General features: G+C 43.9%; 1 protein-coding gene across 1 annotated transcript in view; it reads right to left on the bottom strand.

Annotated features, from left to right (window-relative positions):
• dennd10 (DENN domain containing 10) overlaps nt 1-19,168 on the bottom strand; it is a 53,936-nt gene that overhangs the window by 20,936 nt on the left and 13,832 nt on the right. The window contains exons 2-5 of the mRNA XM_028825647.2: nt 18,443-18,639; nt 13,013-13,092; nt 11,298-11,446; nt 7,412-7,523 (exon numbers count right to left, since the gene is read on the bottom strand). Of these exons, the coding sequence (XP_028681480.1) occupies nt 7,412-7,523; nt 11,298-11,446; nt 13,013-13,092; nt 18,443-18,639 (538 nt within the window). The remainder of the gene's footprint in view (nt 1-7,411; nt 7,524-11,297; nt 11,447-13,012; nt 13,093-18,442; nt 18,640-19,168) is intronic.

Genomic DNA, 19,168 nt, shown 5'->3' with positions numbered 1-19,168 from the left:
CATTTCATCAGCTGCCGTTATTCGTGGACTTCACTGTGTGTGGTTTTTGTTAGTTGTTTGTTATTGTTGAATTCGTGTTTATTGTATAATCGCCTGAAGGAAACTGGGGTGGGATCTTTGTAGTTTGTATAGTGTGACACACGGCCGGGACGCCCTTCTGCGGAGAGTCCCAGGGGAGAGGACAAGTCAACAGCAATACCACCCCCAGGACACAAAAGGGCAGCACCCCTGTTTTGCATCGGAAACCACCGACAGGAGGCGCCTGGACAGCTCCGGACCCTTGGTCTGCAGCGCTGCCAGAAGATAATCAGGCAGCACCAGGAGCACTTCCGGGTGAAGTATAAAAGAGGCCGCCTCACTCCATTCAGGGAGTCGGAGTCGGGAGGCAGAGGACGGAGCATGCGAGGAGAGGAGAGGAGTGGAGGCGGCAGTAGAATAAAGAAAGGAAAAAGAACAGAGCATTGTGGGGTTTGTGCACTGTGTGCATTGTGCTAAAGGAAGAGAATAAACGTGTGTGTGTGTTTTGGGCTTCTGTGTGTCTGTCTGTGTCGAGGCTGATCTTTCCACAATAGTTATATTTTTCATTTATCATTTTTTAATACATTCCACCATTTCTGTTTTATTACTGTTTGCTTTTTGTCTCTGTGAGGGAGTGTGTGAGAGTCGGGCCAAGGCTGGGTGCGTTGCTGGGATTCCCCTCCTAAAAAATAAATAAATCAGCGTCTTATCGATGGTGTGAATCTTAGCTGGGTTTTAGTCCGCTACAAGACAACAACGCATGGAGTTAGCACAACGGCACCTAAAGTACGCTCGAGAAACAACATTCTCTATTCTGATGAAATCAAGTTTGAATTTCTTTGTCCAAAATTCAAAGTGTCAAGTCTGTCTCATGACCAGCGCAATACCATTCCAACGGTGAGGCACGGTGTTGGCATCATCAGGCTGGCAGACTAGTCAGGTTTGAGGGAAAGCTGAATGGATCAAAGTGCACAAGTATTCTTCATGAAGACCTGCTCCAGTGCACTCTGTACCTCTGCCTGGGCCAAAGGCTCAACTTCCAACAGGACAAATCAAAGACAAAACACGAGTGGCTGATGGTCAGCTCTGGGAATGTCCTTGAGTGGCTCTGCCAGACCTCTCAGACTTGAACCAAACAGAACATTTCTGGAGAGACCGGACAATAGCTGCCCACCAATGGTCTCCATCCAACCAGATGGAGCATAACAGCATCTGAAGAGAAAAACAGCAGAAATGTGCAAAGCTTTGTCATGTCAAACCCAGCAAGACTCCAGACCATGATCGCTGCCAAAATGGGCTTCAACAATTACTGATTCTTGTGCCAATGTGAAATTTCAGTTTTGTTATTTATAATAATTTCCAAAAATTTCTATAATCTTGTTTTTCGCATTGTCATTCTCGGAATTAAGTGTTGCTTGATAAAGGGAAAATGAATTTAAATAATTTTAGCACAAGGCTAATACATAACAAAATGTGAAACGGGTCTGAGGACTTTCTGATGGTGCTGTATTCAAGTTTTAAAAATTCACCTTATGAAGGGGTTTATAGAAATTAGCTTAGTAAAGTCAGGGAAGCCTACAGGTGCTATATTACAGCCAGGGCCTGGAGGGATACCCAGGTTATTGTAATCAGAATATAAGTTTAATATGTCACTGTGCTCTGTGTATACAGGAGAGTATACAGAGGAAGAGGATGGCAAAGAAGAAGTGGGATAGTCACAGAGATGCAGAAAGTAGACAAGAGTACAAGGAGATAAGGCACAAGGTGAAGAGAGAAGTGGCGAAGGCTAAAGAAAAGGCATATGATGAGTTGTATGAGAGGTTGGACATTAAGGAGGAAGAAGACGACCAGTGGGCTACAGAGAGGGGGCCGAGCTGAGAAAGATGAGCACCAGGTTAGGGTGATAAAGGATAAAGATGGAAACGTACTCACAAGTGAGGAGAGTGTGTTGAGCGAATGGAAAGAGTACTTTGAGAAGCTGATGAATGAAGAGAATGAGAGAGAGAGAAGAGGTTGGATGATATGGAGATAGTGAATCAGGAAGTGCAAAGGATTAGCAAGGAGGAAGTAAGGACATCTATGAAGAGGATGAAGAATGGAAAGTCTGTTGGTCCAGATGACATACCTGTGGAAGCATGGAGGTGTTTAGGAGAGATGGCAGTAGAGTTTTTAACCTGATTGTGTAATGGAATCTTGGAAAGTGAAAGGATGCCTGAGGAGTGGAGAAGAAGTGTACTGCTGCCGATATTTAAGAATAAGGGGGATGTGCAGGACTGTAGTAGCTACAGGGGGATAAAATTGATGAGCCACAGCATGAAGTTATGGGAAAGAGTAGTGGAAGCTCAGATAAGAAGTGAGGTGATGATTAGTGAGCAGCAGGATGGTTTCATGCCAAGAAAGAGCACCACTGATGAGATGTTTGCTCTGAGGGTGTTGATGGAGAAGTTTAGAGAAGGCCAGAAGGAGTTGCATTGCATCTTTGTGGACCTGAGAAAGAATATGACAGGGTGACTGAGAGGAGCAGTGGTATTGTATGAGGAAGTTGGGAGTGGCAGAGAAGTATGTAAGAGTTGTACAGGATATGTACGAGGGAAGTGTGACAGTGGTGAGGTCTGCAGTAGGAGTGATGGAGGTGGGATTACATCAGGGATTGGCTCTGAGCCCTTTCTTATTTGCAAAAGTGATGGACAGGTTGACAGATGAGATTAGACAGGAGTCCCCATGGACTGTGATGTTTGCTGATGACATTGTGATCTGTAGTGATAGTAGGGTGGTGGCTGAGGAGACCCTGGAGAGGTGGAGATATGATCTGGAGAGGAATGAAGGTCAGTAGGACCACCAGGACAGAATACATGTGTGTGAATGAGAGGGAGGTCAGTGGAATGGTGAGGATTCAGGGAGTAGAGTTGGTGAAGGTGGATGAGTTTAAATACTTGGGATCAACAGTACAGAGTAATGGGGATTGTGGAAGCAAAGTGAAGAAGAGAGTGCAGGCAGGGTGGAGTGAGTGGAGAAGAGTGTCAGGCATGATTTGTAACAGACGAGTATCAGCAAGAGTGACAGCGAAGGTCTACAGGACGGTAGTGAGATCAGCTATGTTATATGGATTGGAGACGGTGGCACAGGACACAGAGCTGGAGGTGGCAGAATGAAAGATGCTAAGATTTGCATTGGGTGTGACGAGGATGGACAGGATTAGAAATGAGGAGATTAGAGGCTCAGCTCAAGTTGGACGTTTGGGAGACAAAGTCAGAGAGGCGAGATTGCATTGGTTTGGAGAGATGATGAGTATAATGAGAGAAGGATGCTAAGGGTAGAGCTGCCAGGGAAGAGCAGAAGAGGAAGACCTAACAGAAGGTTTATGGATGTGGTGAGAGAGGACATGCAGGTGATGGGTGTGACAGAACAAGATGGAGGAGACAGGAAGTGATGGAAGAAGATGATCCGCTGTGGCAAACCCTAACAGGAGCAGCCGAAAGAAGAAGAAGATGTCACTGTGCTCTGTGCAAATATTTTATGTAAAGCTAACACAAAGCCAGACTGAGTACAGGGGCTCATCATTTAGAACTGCCAGGCATGCTAAGACAAGACAAGTTAAGGACAACTGCGAAATGGGCATTGTACTATTTCTGTGTGTCAGAGTCAGCATGACATTGGATCTTCTTTTCCTTGTTTGGAATGGCATGATTTACCTACAGTTGTGCTTGAAAGTTTGTGAACCCTTTAGAATTTTCTAGATTTCTGCATAAATATGACCTAAAACATCATCAGATTGTCACTCAAGTCATAAAAGTAGATAAAGAGAAACCAGTTAAACAAATGAGACAAAAATATTATACTTTGTCATTTATTTATTAAGGAAAATGATTGAATATTACATATATGTGAACCTTTGCTTTCAGTATCTGGTGTGACCCCCCTTTGCAGCAATAACTACAACTAAACCTTCCTGGTAACTGTTGATCAGTCCTGAATTTTCGCCCATTCCTCCATACAGAACAGCTTCAACTCTGGGATGTTGGTGGGTTTCCTCACATTAACTGCTCACTTCTGGTCCTTCCACAACATTTCGATTGGATTAAGGTCAGGACTTTGACTTGGCCATTCCAAAACATGAACTTTATTCTTCTTTAACCATTCTTTGGTAGAACGACTTGTGTGCTTAGGTTGTTGTCTTGCTGCATGACCCACCTTCTCTTGAGATTCAGTTCATGGACAGATGTCCTGACATTTTCCTTTAGAATTCTCTGATATAATTCAGAATTCATTGCTCCATCAATGAAGGCAAGCCGCCCTGGCCCAGATGCAGCAAAACAGGCCCAAACCATGATACTACCACCACCATGTTTCACAGATGGGGGTTCTTATGCTGGAATGCAGTGTTTTCCTTTCTCCAAACATAACGCTTTTCATTGAAACCAAAAAGTTCTATTTTGGTCTCATCCGTCCACAAAATATTCTTCTAGTAGCCTTCTGGTTTGTCCACAAGATCTTCAGCAAACTGCAGATGAGCAGCAATGTTTTTTTTTGGAGAGCAGTGGCTCTCTCCTTGCAACCCTGCCATGCACACCATTGTTGTTCAGTGTTCTCCTGATGGTGGACTCATGAACATGAACATTAGCCAATGTGAGAGAGGCCTTCAGTTGCTTAGAAGTTACCCTGGGGTCCTTTGTGACCTCGCCGACTATTACACGCCTTGCTCTTGGAGTGGTCTTTGTTGGTCAACCACTCCTGGGGAGGGTAACAATGGTCTTGAATTTCCTCCATTTGTACACAATCTGTCTGACTGTGGATTGGTAGAGTCCAAACTCTTTCGAGATGGTTTTGTAACCTTTTCCAGCCTGATGAGTATCAACAACTCTTTTTCGGAGGTCCTCAGAAATCTCCTTTGTTCGTGCCATGATACACTTCCACAAACATGTGTTGTGAAGAGCAGACTTTGATAGATCCTGTTCTTTAAATAACACAGGGTGTCCACTCACATCTGACTGTCATCCCATTGATTGTAAACACCAGACTCGAATTTCACCTTCAAACTAACTGCTAATCCTAGAGCTTCACATACTTTTGCCACTCAGAAATACGGAATATTCGATCATTTTCCTTAATAAATAAATGACCAACTATAATATTTTTGTCTCATTTGTTTAACTGGTTTCTCTTTATCTACTTTTAGGACTTGAGTGAAAATCTGAAGATGTTTTAGGTCATATTTATGTAGAAATATAGAAAATTCTAAAGGGTTCACAAACTGTCAAGCACAACTGTAAGTGGGGGCCTGCACATGGAGAAAGAGTATAAAGCCTTGGAACATTGCCCAGTACACCTCTGAAGCCAACAGACGGATGGGAGATAACGTCATCTGATCTGGGAAATCCTTCTAACACAGCAACGAAAATGGCAGACTGTATACATCGGACACCCACTTCGGTGATAGTCTTTTCATGGCTTCCTCGTCTGTTATGCCGCATAAACAGTCATTAAAGAAAACCAAGTTATTTCTCCTACGTGATTTCTTACCGTCGTATCACTAAGGGAGGGGTTTCGCCTTTTTATATATCATATCTATATAGTTTTAGGTTATAATTACAAAAAAACACATTCCAACCAGGGAGCTAGCGCCCCCTGCTGGATAGAGTTATCTGGGTCTCTTTCTCAGGTGAAGGGGTGAGAGATATGGAGGCAATGGTCCCCTCAGGACCCTTTAAGGTTCACCCTGCAGTTCCATATCTCTGATGCCAGCACCTGGTGGGTTTTGAGACTTTAACAAGTTTGGTTGGTTACCTTTAGTAGGCCGTTGTCTCACAGATGTGTACTTAACATCCCTAACTTAACTTAACCCTTCAATGAAACCCCTAAGGTGACACCTGCACACACCTGAACCTATGAGAACAGAAGGATATAAGAATCTAGACTAGATGTATTTATTAAATGCAGCAAAATAAAATGTAAAATTAAAACGATGAAATGCAGAAGGTAAGCGATAGAAAAATGATATTCTGACAGCTGTTAAGCAGTGATGACACAGATTCAGAGCTTCCTCTCTGTCCTCAAGATCCAACTGTCATATTAGAAATCGCACTGTGTTTATATAAGAATTATTTTGTGCCCCAGTGCCCACCCTGGACTTCCCCTTCTGTGATGGTGTACCACTTCCTTTCAGTTAGTTACTCCAAAGTGTTCAAAGTGTTCCAAAGATCAGCTTCCTGTTCTACATTTGTCAGAGGCCTAAAGATAAAAACGACAGTTCAGAAGTTCTGCTCCCTCTGCCGCGGTCTGACATGGACATGCTCTCAGAACGACTCCATCTTTAAATTTCCCAAATTGGCAGTTCTACCATCACAAGTTCATTTTAGGATTTTGTCATACGAGTCCGTCTCTGGCCTGATCTGTTTTTTTTAGGCTAAGCTTTCACTAGTGGACCAGGGTGGTCAGGATTCACATCAGTGGCGTATGTTTAGTTTCCTTTTTAGTTCCTTTTTTGCTTATTTGTAATTATTTATTTTTTGTAAATATTGCTCTGTTTAGTTATTACTTACAATCTAAGTATTGTGGTTCCATGTTCTCTTGTGCCTGGCAACCCCTAACGTCACTGCTAAAGGACCGTCCTCAGTCTTCGTATTCTGAAGTCGAGAGCGGAGCCTTCAGTGGTCCATTGACATCTGCAGGGTCTGCTTTTTCTTGTGACTTTTGATTTTCCTGTCTTCTCGGATTTTGACTTGTTTGCCTTAGACGGCCTTCTTAGGCAAATCCTGTTCCCTTATTTTGCCTTTAAGTCATTTTTTTTGTTGTTCTTTTGTTTATATAAATAAATTCATTTACAAAGATTCTTGGTGTGCCTGTGCATATCAAGCCAGAGGTGTACGACTATCTTCTCCTTTTATGTGTGCTTTATATAATTTGGGAATTAAAGTATATTTTGAACTTTTGAAGACAAACCCCTTTTTAGGCCAGAGGAGGCTAAAATTGGCCAGTAAAGTTTAGGGTCAGGCTGCCTTGGGCGAGTCCTTTACTGGGCAGGGTAGGGAAGGCCCTGGTCCTTTTCAGAAGTCTGAGAGAGGCCTCAATACCTTTTTGCAATTTGGTGTGCACTCAGATGACAACAAACCAAGTTTCACCATTAATTATCAAACCAGGTGCGGTTGCGTCAACTTATTTTTGCTTTAAGCTCTTGCCAGAGGTGGTTACAGTAGGTCTCTGACTGCAGCCCCAACACTTTGAGGAGTTGCTTCCATTCTTGTTTTCACAAGGGTTACACAGAGAATTACTGGTGATGATCGAACCAAAAGCAGAGTGGTTTACAGTCCCATACCTAATCCACTAGGCCACACTGCCTAAATCTGATGAGCAAATCGAAACACCCTTATGCTACTGTGTGGCGACACCTCCTCACCGTGTGAACTCCAGTAGGGCTTCAAGCCTGGGATGGTGGACGATGATCCTCCTCTTCAGCATCAGAGCAGTGTACAGGATGACAGTTTCCATTCCAAACTGACTGACGACATCTAGAACAAGAGACATAGGTGAGTAATGGCCACTAGCACCAGTCACTCTAGCACTTACTGCTTGGTTTACCTGCTAGAGGCAGGAGTCAAGAAATGAAAGAAACATCGGGCAGTTAAGAAATGATAAATGGAGGACAGAAAGTGCCAATAGTAGTGGGGTCCAAAAAATGGGTGGCGTTATGAAGCTCAAGTGTGCCAAAGTCTAAAACTCTCACAAAAGGAATAAAACCTAAACTCTCAAAAAGCCAGAAGTCTAAATATGCAAAAAGGCCTGAAATCGACAAAGCCCAAAAAGGGAGAGGTGACCCGCAAAACCTCTAACTCAAAGAGCAAAGCTATTAAGTGTTTAATCATCACATTAAATAAGGAGAAGAAATAATTTCAAAAAATCTAAATCCAAAATCATAAAACAAAATTTCAATTTAATAAATTGAAAAACGCCAACTACTAAAATAACAAATTAAAAAGGTAAGCCTAACTCACTAGAGGAGCCCACAAAACCAAAATAATAAACCATGAACAAATTTTTAAAAATCTGAGTAACGATCAAAACAAAAGTCACAAGGGGAAAAGGAAAAGGAGGAACCGCGAAAAAGGGAACCTAACAGCAAAAGTCGTGTGGGCAGCTGATGGCTCGGCAAAGCGAGAGACTGGAGGAGCTGAACTTTCAAATAAAGGGAGATTTAGAAGAGGAGACTGTGACGATGCGGGTTCTCTTCACGCTCCCAACGTCCGTCCGGGAGCCCTGAACCCAACACCGTTGATGATGTCACCAAGATGAACTGACAAATGGGGACAAATCTCACATGAAGCCAGGGGATATATTCAAAAAGTGCTTAAGTGCTTTTATTAAAACAATCATCAAAACAAAAAGTGCCGTGTCCAAAGTTCCAATAAATATTCCACAAAACCAGTGTCTAGTGGGGATAAAAACAGTCATCCATAAATAAATCCTTTAAAACTCGAGGTTAAAATACAGAAGTTAAAAATGCACCTCTCACTCCCTTTACTCTCCGGCCCACCTCCGTCTCTTTCTCCCCAGCTCACCCATTACTCGCAGCCGGCGGAGACCAACAGCCACGAGCTCCTTCAGCTAACCTCTGTCTTGGCTTCCTTCCGGATGTCACTGCCAGACCGTCGAGGTCAGCTCTCCTCCCTTTATCCTTCGCGCACCCGTAGTCGCTCCTCGGATCCCAGAGAGGACACCTCTCTGCTCACCCCACTCACTTGTTTTCAGTGGGGCGAACTCCCCCCTAGAGCGCAACTGACTAACGCTCCTGCGCGGGGCCCCAGCTCGTGGTGTCTCCTCATCCAAGGTGGCCAGACCGTCCAGCCAAGCTGCCATTCTATCACTTTAACCTCTATTTAATTCACCTCTATCGCTCAATCTCTCTATACATCCCCCCTTTCTCTGGTGTCGACCCGTATATACAGTACTGTACAAAAGTTTAAGGCAGGTGTGAAAAAATGCTGCAAACAAAGAATGCTTTCAAAAATGGACGTGTTAATCATTTATTTTCATCATTCAACAAAATGTAGTGAATGAACAAAAGAGAAATCTAAATCAAATCAATATTTGGTGTGACCACCCTTTGCCTTCAAAACAGCATCAATTCTTCTAGGTACACTTGCACAGTTTTTGAAGGAACTCGGCTGGTAGGTTGTTCCAAACATCTTGGAGAACTAACCCCAGATCTTCTGTGGATGTCGGCTTCCTCACATCCTTCTGTCTCTTCATGTAATCCCAGACACACTCGATGATGTTGAGATCAGGGCTCTGTGGGGGCCATACCATCACTTCCAGGACTTCTTGTTCTTCTTTACACTGAAGATAGTTCTTAATGACTTTGGCTGTATGTTTGGGGTCGTTGTCCTGCTGACAGAATAAATTTGTGGCCAGTCATACGCCTCCCTGATGGTACTGCATGATGGATAAGTATCTGCCTGTATTTCTCAGCATTGAGAACACCATTAATCCTGACCAAATCTCCAACTCCATTTGCAGAAATGCAGCCCCAAACATTCAAGGAACCTCCAGCATGCTTCACTGTTGCCTGCAGACACTCATTATTGTACCGCTCTCCAGCCCTTCGACGAACAAACTGCCTTCTGCTACAGCCAGATATTTCAAATTCTGACTCATCAGTCCAGAGCACCTGCTGCCATTTTTCTGCACCTCAGTTCCTATGTTTGTGTGCATACTTGAGTCGCTTGGCCTTGTTTCCACGTCGGAGGTATGGCTTTTTGGCTGCAACTCTTCCATGAAGACCACTTCTGGCCAGACTTCTCCAGACAGTAGATGGGTGTACCTGGGTCCCACTGGTTTCTGCCAGTTCTGAGCTGATGGCACTGTTGGACATCTTCCGATTTTGAAGGGTAATAAGCTTGATGTGTCTTTCATCTGCTGCACTATGTTTCCTTGGCCGACCACTGCGTCTACGATCCTCAACGTTGCCCGTTTCTTTGTGCTTCTTCAAAAGAGCTTGAACAGCACATCTTGAAACCCCAGTCTGCTTTGAGATCTTTGTCTGGGAGAGACCTTGCTGATGCAGTAGAACTACCTTGTGTCTTGTTGCTGTGCCATGACATGAAACTGTCTTCCACAACCTCACCTTGGTAGCAGAGTTTGGCTGTTCCTCACCCAGTTTGAAGCTGTTTTTGTTTCAGTTCATGACTGTTTCAACCTACATGTGACATTGATGATCATTAGCACCTGTTTGGTAGAATTGGTTGATCAGACAACTGACTAGAATCCTACAAAATCCCTGACTTTGTGCAAGTGGACCTATAAGAATTGATGCTGGTGTGAAGGCAAAAGGTAGGAACACCAAATAGATTTTTCTATTGTTCGCTCACTTTGCATTTTGTAAATTGATAACAATAAACAATCATTATTTATATTTCTGAAAGCATTCTTTGTTTACAGCATTTTTTCACACCTGACTAAAACTTTTGCACAGTACTGTATACACCTACCTCCGCGCGCCTTAATCACACCGCAGGAAGCCAATGAGGCAATCAAGAACGGCCGTACCCACACGCGCAGGTGCCACTCGCTCCAATTACCTCACTAACTCCCTGTGGTTGTGTGATCGCGCCCACGGAGAACGGCACGGCTATACAGATTTAAAAACCCGACCTTTTTTTTTTCGGAAGCCGCGGACCCGCTATACCACAGAGACCTGACTGAAGTGTTTAACATAATGAAGGGAATCAAAATCAGTCCAGTGGATCGAGACGGTGACTTTAAAATGAGTTCATCAAGAACACGGGGACACCGCTGGAAACTTGTGAAGGGGAAATTTCACACAAACATGAGGAAGTTTTTCTTCACACAAAGAACCACAGACACCAAGTGTGGACTAAGTGGCCAAGTAGTGTGGTAGACAGTAAGGACTTTAGGGACTTTCCAAGCTTGACTTGATGTTATTTTGGAAGAATTAAGGGGACAGGACTGGCAAGCTTTGTTGGGCTGAATGGCCTGTTCTTGTCCAAATGTTTCTAATATTCGAATCTCAAACCAAATATTAATAAAAAAGTATATTGAAAAAAAAAAGTAGCTAAAGGGCTAATGGGAAATGGAGTTTTCCATTTCTCTGTGTGTTTCAGGTACACTTCTGGCTGCTGACATCATAGAGACCATCTGGTCAGTCCACCCGTCAAACTTTCTGCACCCGTAAAGATTTTCTCTTTTGAGTGGACAGCCTGTTATAACTGGTTTGACTATAGTTGGCTCCTTCTTTCTTCACACATCCAGGGAACAGCCAGACTTACCTTTGATTGAACCTGCTAAATAAGCCTTCCTGGCATCGTAGTCCTTAACCAGGAAGGAGCCGTTCTCTTCACTTTGGCAGATGCCCTTTGTGAGGACGGTGATGTAGCCCTCCAGCATCTTCACGGGACTGCCATGTTTCAGATACATCCTGCAAGACAAAAGAATCGGAGGCATTCAGAGGGTCGGAGGGGTCTCTCTTTGAACTGCCTTTCCTGAGGTTTCTCCCATTTTTCCCTACAAAGGAGTTTTTCCTCATCTTCTTAGAGAGTCAAGGCTGAGGGGCTGTCAAGAGGCAAGGCCTGTTAAAGCCCAGTGCGGCACTACTTGTGTGATTTTGGGCTATACAACAAATAAATTGCATTGTATTGGATTGAAGATATCCTGCGAGAATAATTCTATTCCATACGGGGCAAGTGGCGGACATGACAGAGGGTGATAAATACTGTAAAGAATTCCCTGAGGGGAGATAAGTGATTGAAAGTGACTTAGGGCGGAGTGGTGGCTCTGAGGCTAAGGATCTGCGCTGGTATCCAAAAGGTTGCCGGTTTGAATCCCCGTCACTGCCAAAAGAGATCCTACTCTGCTGGGCCCTTGAGCAAGACCCTTAACCTGTAACTGCTCCAGGGGTGCTGTACAATGGCTGACCCTGTGCTCTGACCCCAAGGGGTATGCGAAAACTAACAAATTCCTAATATGAGAAATTGTATAAGGCGAAATAAAGAACAAAAAAAAAATATATAAATCAGAACAACCAATCATCTACCTGAAGTCGTTAACATGTTGACTGCTAAATTCAAGTTAACTTGGAGTAGGCGATCTATAGATAGACGCCACCCACGAATGACCTCATACACCTTCTTCGGGGTTATAGTGCCTTTAATTAGCACACACCACAAATGCCTTGGAATGGACAAGTCGAGAATGATGCCATTCATTGAGTGAGCGAGTGTGTCACAGGGGATGACGTAGATATTGCAGACTGCAGTTCCACTCTACTGAATTTGTTTCAATTAGTTGACGCTTCCTTCCACTCTTAGACTTAAGTGCCAGGCCACTTGTGGCAAATTTATTTTAAATAATTGTACTGAAATCATTCTGCAAAGGCAACCCCGGGCCTAATAAACAGGCTTGTTGTCATTCTTCGAAAAGAGTGCAGTGAAATCCGTATGGACATGGTGTCGCATGTTGATGTACATTTCACTGCACTCTCCACACACTCCCCCAGCGCCAACATAAGTGAGTTGACTCCCTGACCTCAAATCTTCGGTCTTCCTTACCTAAGAACATATTTATAATAAAACACATGCAACTTAGATTAGAGATACATTTTAAAGAAGAGCTGTTAATGATGCAGGTTTACACACACGAGTAACAGTTGGTGGAGTGAGTAAGACGTTTGAGTGGCAGCCTGCTGGGTGGAGCCCGTTGTATGGCACAACATTGGCACAAACAGACAAAGTCATGAAAGCGCACACGGGGTGAATGTGAGTGAAGGAGACACCAAGATCAGAATTCATCAATCAGACTCCTGCAAACTCAGGCTGTGGGCAAGGCCTGGCAGAAACTACCACCCAGACTGGCAAATCTATGTCATCATGGACGTGGCTGGTGCCTTCTGCAGTTCCAATCCCAAGGTACTGTATAAAACATGTCATTGGTTAAGTAACGAGAAGCACGAGCAGTGGCCCAAAAGAGAAAGACTGAGAGACGGTACCTGCACAAGACGTGGCCAAAGGCAGCATACTTCTCAGGATTGAAATCTTTAGCAGTAAGGACGATGGAAAAATGAGTGACCTGTTTAGAGAGGAGAACAACCACAATTAGACAATTTCGTGACACAAGAACATCAGCAACCAGAACTCTTTGTCAGCCCCTCATCTTTCCACGGCCGTGTTCTTACAGTTGTGGCCAACATCATTGGCACCTTTGCATTTTAAGCCTTTCATGAACAACATCTTCAGAAGTATTTGGAAACCTAATAACTTCTGACCCTCAGAGTATCTGAATAGGAGGTCCACCAAAAAGAATCCAGAACTGAACTCTAGGAATGCCAGTACCTTGTAACCCGAGGAAAGACATTTATATATTGCGATAAAGAAAACCAAAAGACATGCTAAAGGTGTGGGGCAGCCACCCATATAATGTATCCTGGCTGCTAAAGTTGAAATTGTTGAACAGAGATATTGACAAGACTGAGTCCAAAACAGAACTGATCAAAGACAAGAAAGACGGCGGCTTTAAAGACCCATTCAGGAAGTGACGTCATCATTAGGGCTGGAGCCGGTAGTGACATCACCTTTGGGGCCGGACCCAGAAGTGACGTCGACGGGACTGGAAGTGACATCAGAGAGGGTGCCAGAACCTGTCGGGATTTCCCGGGAATGGTCTGCAAGTTACTGAGAACGACAGGCAGCGCACTCCGCCACCCCCTGGTCGGTGGTGGTATTACAATTACAGTGGTGCCTTGGTTTGAGAGAATAATTCGTTCTGGTAACGTGCTTGTAATCCAAAGCACTCGTATATCAAAGCGAATGTCCCCATAAGAAATAATGGAAGCTCAGATGATCCGTTCCACAACCCGAAAATATTCATATAAAAATACTTTTGAAAAGAATTGAGGCTGGAGTGAGGGAGAAGAGAGAGAAAGGAGAAGAGGAGGAGGAGGAGGAAAGTTATTGTGCAGGACGACTTCACCCTAACTAATGGAATCCCTGCTGTCTGTTGGCTCACTGGAATCCAATGACAGTTGCTTTGCCTCCTTTTGAGGATTTCACCGAAATGTGACATTGCATTGTCGTTAAACAGATTCATCGCTCGCACACAAAATTAAAAAATGCTTTACGCACACACACACGTGGTCACAATGACATAGTAAACAGTATCCGCTCCTATGGATGTTGACTATATGAGTGAGGCACGAGCACGGGAGACGATTACCCACAAACCCGTGGAGAGAGAACCACCGTCGGCTCAGTTGTGATCACGTCACGCTTGGCAGGCAAAGACCTCGCTCGTTTATCAAGTTAAAATTTATTACAAATTTTTGCTCGTCTTTAGGCAAAACACTCGCAGACCAAGTTACTCGCAATTCAAGGTTTTACTGTACTCAAGCCCTTTAGGTGGCTCCTAGTCACACGTGTGTGACAATATACATTTTTTATGGATTTTTAAATTGGGGATATGCTGCTGTCATCGCTGACCTGAGCTTTGGCTCATCTGAATTGTCTAGCGGACAAGCTTTGCACACATGGTAGGCACTAAAGATCTGAAGGCTACCTTATGTGCGCAACATTTCAGAATAAGAGAGACTTTGAGGAACATAAAGTGGGACGTATTAAACATTCCTGTACTCAGCTGGTGGCACTGCAATCACTACCGCCAAAGGAGCGATCTCACACTGTATCGGAGGAACAGCACGCCCGAGGGTGGCAGGGGAAAAAATCTACAGACAGGAAAATGTATGATGGAAACAAACTGGCTGGCCTCCATCACCTTTTAAGTTGAAAGAACTATCACCTCTCGTGGCGAGTTATGGTGTGTTTGGGAACTGCTGCATTGTGGGTATTGCAGAGAACAGGATCACACCTGCTATGTCAAAATATTTAATGCTGGACGTAGTACATCAGATACGACCGGACAGAGTGAAAAATGCAGGATGCGGTCTGGACTTGTGTGAATATGATATACTAAATAAGTGAGGACAGCAATAATCCAAAAGAAAATGCTAAGATGTCCACTTGGGGACTACCAGGGGCCTCATGTATGAACAAAAATGTTGCGTCCACCCGTTTCCAGGCTCACTCTGAGATGTATAAAAACTAAAACTTGGCGTAAAGCTACGCACATTTTCATGATACCCCTACGGTACAAATAAACCTGAAAGGTGCGATCCAGACTATGAAATGCTGCCTAAATTCACCCACCTTATTGACTAGGAGGGGTTTGTGTCATCTGATTGAGGCTTTCGCAATCCAGGAGTCACCATTCAAAACTGGACTGGCAACTGTCAGCAATGCATTTGCAAGAAAAGGCCTTGACTGAAAAGACGACATCAACATTTTTATGTTTCATTCATTTTAGCCTGGCCGGGCACAACACTTGAAGGTGATCGCCACAAGAAACATTTATACTGCCCGTTTCTCTTTAATTACAGTATGTACACACTCATAGAGAAAACATTATGAGCACTCCCATATAGAACAAACAGCGGCACATGTCAAGGGGCATATCAGACGATAGATAGATAGATAGATAGATAGATAGATAGATAGATAGATAGATAGATAGATAGATAGATAGATAGATAGATAGATAGATAGATAGATAGATAGATAGGAAAGGCACTATATAATAGATAGATAGATAGATAGATAGATAGATAGATAGATAGATAGATAGATAGATAGATAGATAGATAGATAGATAGATAGATAGATATGAAAGGCACTATATAAGAGACAGATAGATAGATAGATAGATAGATAGATAGATAGATAGATAGATAGATAGATAGATAGATAGATAGATATGTAAGGCACTATATAATAGATAGATAGATAGATAGATAGATAGATAGATAGATAGATAGATAGATAGATAGATAGATAGATAGATAGATAGATAGATAGATAGATATGAAAGGCACTATATAATAGATAGATACTTTATTAATCCCAAGAGAAAATTCACAAATAGGTGAATTTAGTAAAATAGGAAATTAGGTCCTCCTAGTCGATAATGGCAGCTGTGAAATCCTGAGTGACATTTATGAGGACTAAATCATTATGGATTAGAGTATCGATGAAATGGCACGGCTCATGGGGTACTCGTGATCAGCCATGGTGACTACTTTCCAACAGTTATCAGAGGAGGGGAAAACCACCAACCACCGACAGGGTGCTGTGTGGCCAAGAGGTCAACAAAGGCTATGCCATCTGGTTACGAACCAACAGAAGGGCTAATGTGGCACAAACCATTGACTGTTTTAATGGTTACAGGTGTAATGTGCCACAAGGAGTAATGTGCATCAAACCCTGCTGTGTATGGGACCACATCGTCACAGGCCAGCCAGAGTGTCTGTGCTAACCCTGCCCACTGCTGAAAGCACCTACAATGGGCACTAGACCTCTGATCAATAGAAGAAGGTTGTCTGGTCCAATGATTCCTGATTTTTCATCACGTTGCATCCCTTAGATGGCCAGGGAGATGTGTGCCATTTACCTGGGCGAAGATGTGGCACTAAGATGCATTGTTGGAAGAAGACAAGCCAGTGGAGGGAGTATTCTGCTCTGTGTGATGTTCTGCAGAGAAAACCTGGGTCCGGCCACTCGTGAGGACATTAACGTGACGTGTACCATCTACCTAAACAACATTTCAGACCAGGTACGCCACTTTATGGAAATGGTATTCCCTGATGGAAGTGTAATACTACTAGTGTAATGCTCTGGGCAATGTTCTCATGGGAAACCCTGGGTCTGGCCACTCCTGGGGACATTACACTGACACATACCACCTACCTAAAGATTGTTGCAGACCCCATAATAATAATAATTCATTACATTTATATAGCGCTTTTCTCAGTACTCAAAGCGCTATCCACACAGGGAGGAACCGGGAAGCGAACCCACAATCTTCCACAGTCTCCTTACTGCAAAGCAGCAGCACTACCACTGTGCCACCATCATGCCAATGGTATCTCCTGATGGCAGTGGCCTCCTTCAGCAGGACAACATGCCCTGCCGCACTGCAAAAAATTGGTCAGGAAAATGTACTTGTGTACTAAACAGACGGCATCGACAAATTCATAACATATTTATTGGGATAAAAAAAATATATCCCCATTCTAGTGGGAGATGTTTCACTGCCGTCTGTTTAGTACACAAGTACCAAAGAAAAAAAAAAAAAAAAGAGTTCAAGGTGTTCTCCTGGCCTCCTAATTCCCCAGATCTCGATCCAGTCAAAGATCTGTGAGATCTGAAATGAAGCCAAGTCACCACACAACTTAGAGGAGCTCAGAGGATCTGCCGCTAACGTCATGGTGCCAGGCACCACAGGACACCTTCAGTGGTCTCGTAGGGTCCATGCCACTGAGGACTGGCACATGAAGGTCCAACAGTGTATCAGGCAGCTTATCATGATTTGGCTCTTTAGTGTATCTGGCGTGCTGTGTTGGTCTTTTTCCTGGGATTGTTTTATTGTCAACCGTTCTAAGAAGTCATACAAAGAAAGAGCAGCCACAATAGAACTGAACTCGACTGTTCAATAATCTATATTACTAAACGACAGTTAATTTATGCACGGCGGACGCACCGAAGCACATGCGCACTGCGGCACGGCGCCCCAGAGTCAGTAGGTGGCGCCCAAACAACACAACCTGAAAACTACACTTGCTCTACTCCACTGTGTCAGGAGGCTCCCACAACGCGCTTCACACACACCAGAAGCAAAGACATCACGGCTCCACAATGAAAGAGCTCAACTAACGGAAATACAAAACGAGCCCGTATGAATAGACACAAAGAACAAGCGAGCCCACAAGACTCAAACCCAGCGGCTTCCCAGACTCAGTGGCTGGCACACGAACACCACAACCTGAAAACTGAACTTGCTGTGCTCCACTCTGCTGGCTGTCGGTGTCAGCAAAGGCAACGGAATCACGTCTCCTCAAAACGAAACCGCTTTAGTACAGATATGCTTATTTAATTAAATGACATTTCCCCACACGCACCCACCCTCCATGATATGTCATCCATCCAAATATCGGACGGAACAGAAACTGATTGCCATTCTTGGATTTCCAATTTGCTAGCAAATCGCGGGCTTACTTGTTGAAATTATAATGCAGACTAACCCACAGTGCTCAGAATCTCCTGCTTATTATAACAAGTAAGATACCAGGATTACATTGAAAATGTTTGTCATTTTTGTGAGCGTGTCTTTTAGAAATGTAATTTGTATGTGTGCCTTATTTGGTGTTTAAAGACATACTTTGCATTATTTAGGTATTTATTAACAGTGTTGTTCAATTATTAATTGACCCCACGTCTCTAAGAGGTGAAGCCCCCAACCCACCTCACCATCAGAAACCAATGCCACCTGGGGGGACACTAACACGCACACCCGCCATCTCCCTAGCATCGCTCACCTTTTTCAAAGTGGCCTGGTCCTGCGCCTCGGCCGTAGTGATGTAGTACCAGAGCCTTCGGAACTGGCCAAACACAAAGGTGTGCAGCGCTCCCTTCTCGTCTGTCAGGCAGCACTTGCGTAGCAGCAGCTCTCGCAGCTCAGCACTTACGGAGGGGTAACACCAGACCCACAGGGAGTCGCCATTGGTGTCTTTCTCTAAGGCAGAAAAGAGATCAGTGTGAGACTGGAGCCATGACGTGACATGAATGGTGCACAAGGACATGAAGTTCATCTTGTAACGCACCCTGCCATCCACCCCAATACTACCTTCCTTGGGTACCAGCAGTACACTGGAGGCCACAAGTTTCCATCCGCCTTAGCTAGAGACCCTTAAACTCGCACATTTCACAGCACCACACACGTCACGTTCCCATGCATTCCCTGTGTTAAGTCAATTAGTCCATCAAAAGTGGCGAGGTCAGAATTACAGCTGAGAGGCCGATTGATTTCAGCCTTCATTGACTAAGTCTGTTTTTAGTGGTTCAGACGTTTCCATACACCAAGTTGAACAGCCTGGAAGATTCTGGAAATTGATTTGAACAATAGAACATTCTGGACATGAACAGGCCATTCAGCCCAACAAAGCTCGCTAGTCCTGTCCACTCAACTCCTCCAAGATAACATCAAGTCGAGTTTTGAAAGTCAACAAAGTCTTACTGTCTACTGTACTACTTGGTCGCTTATT

This window comes from Erpetoichthys calabaricus, chromosome 2 (assembly GCF_900747795.2).
Source record: "Erpetoichthys calabaricus chromosome 2, fErpCal1.3, whole genome shotgun sequence".
Lineage (NCBI taxonomy): Eukaryota > Metazoa > Chordata > Cladistia > Polypteriformes > Polypteridae > Erpetoichthys > Erpetoichthys calabaricus.
This window is presented reverse-complemented; position numbering and strand designations above follow the sequence as displayed.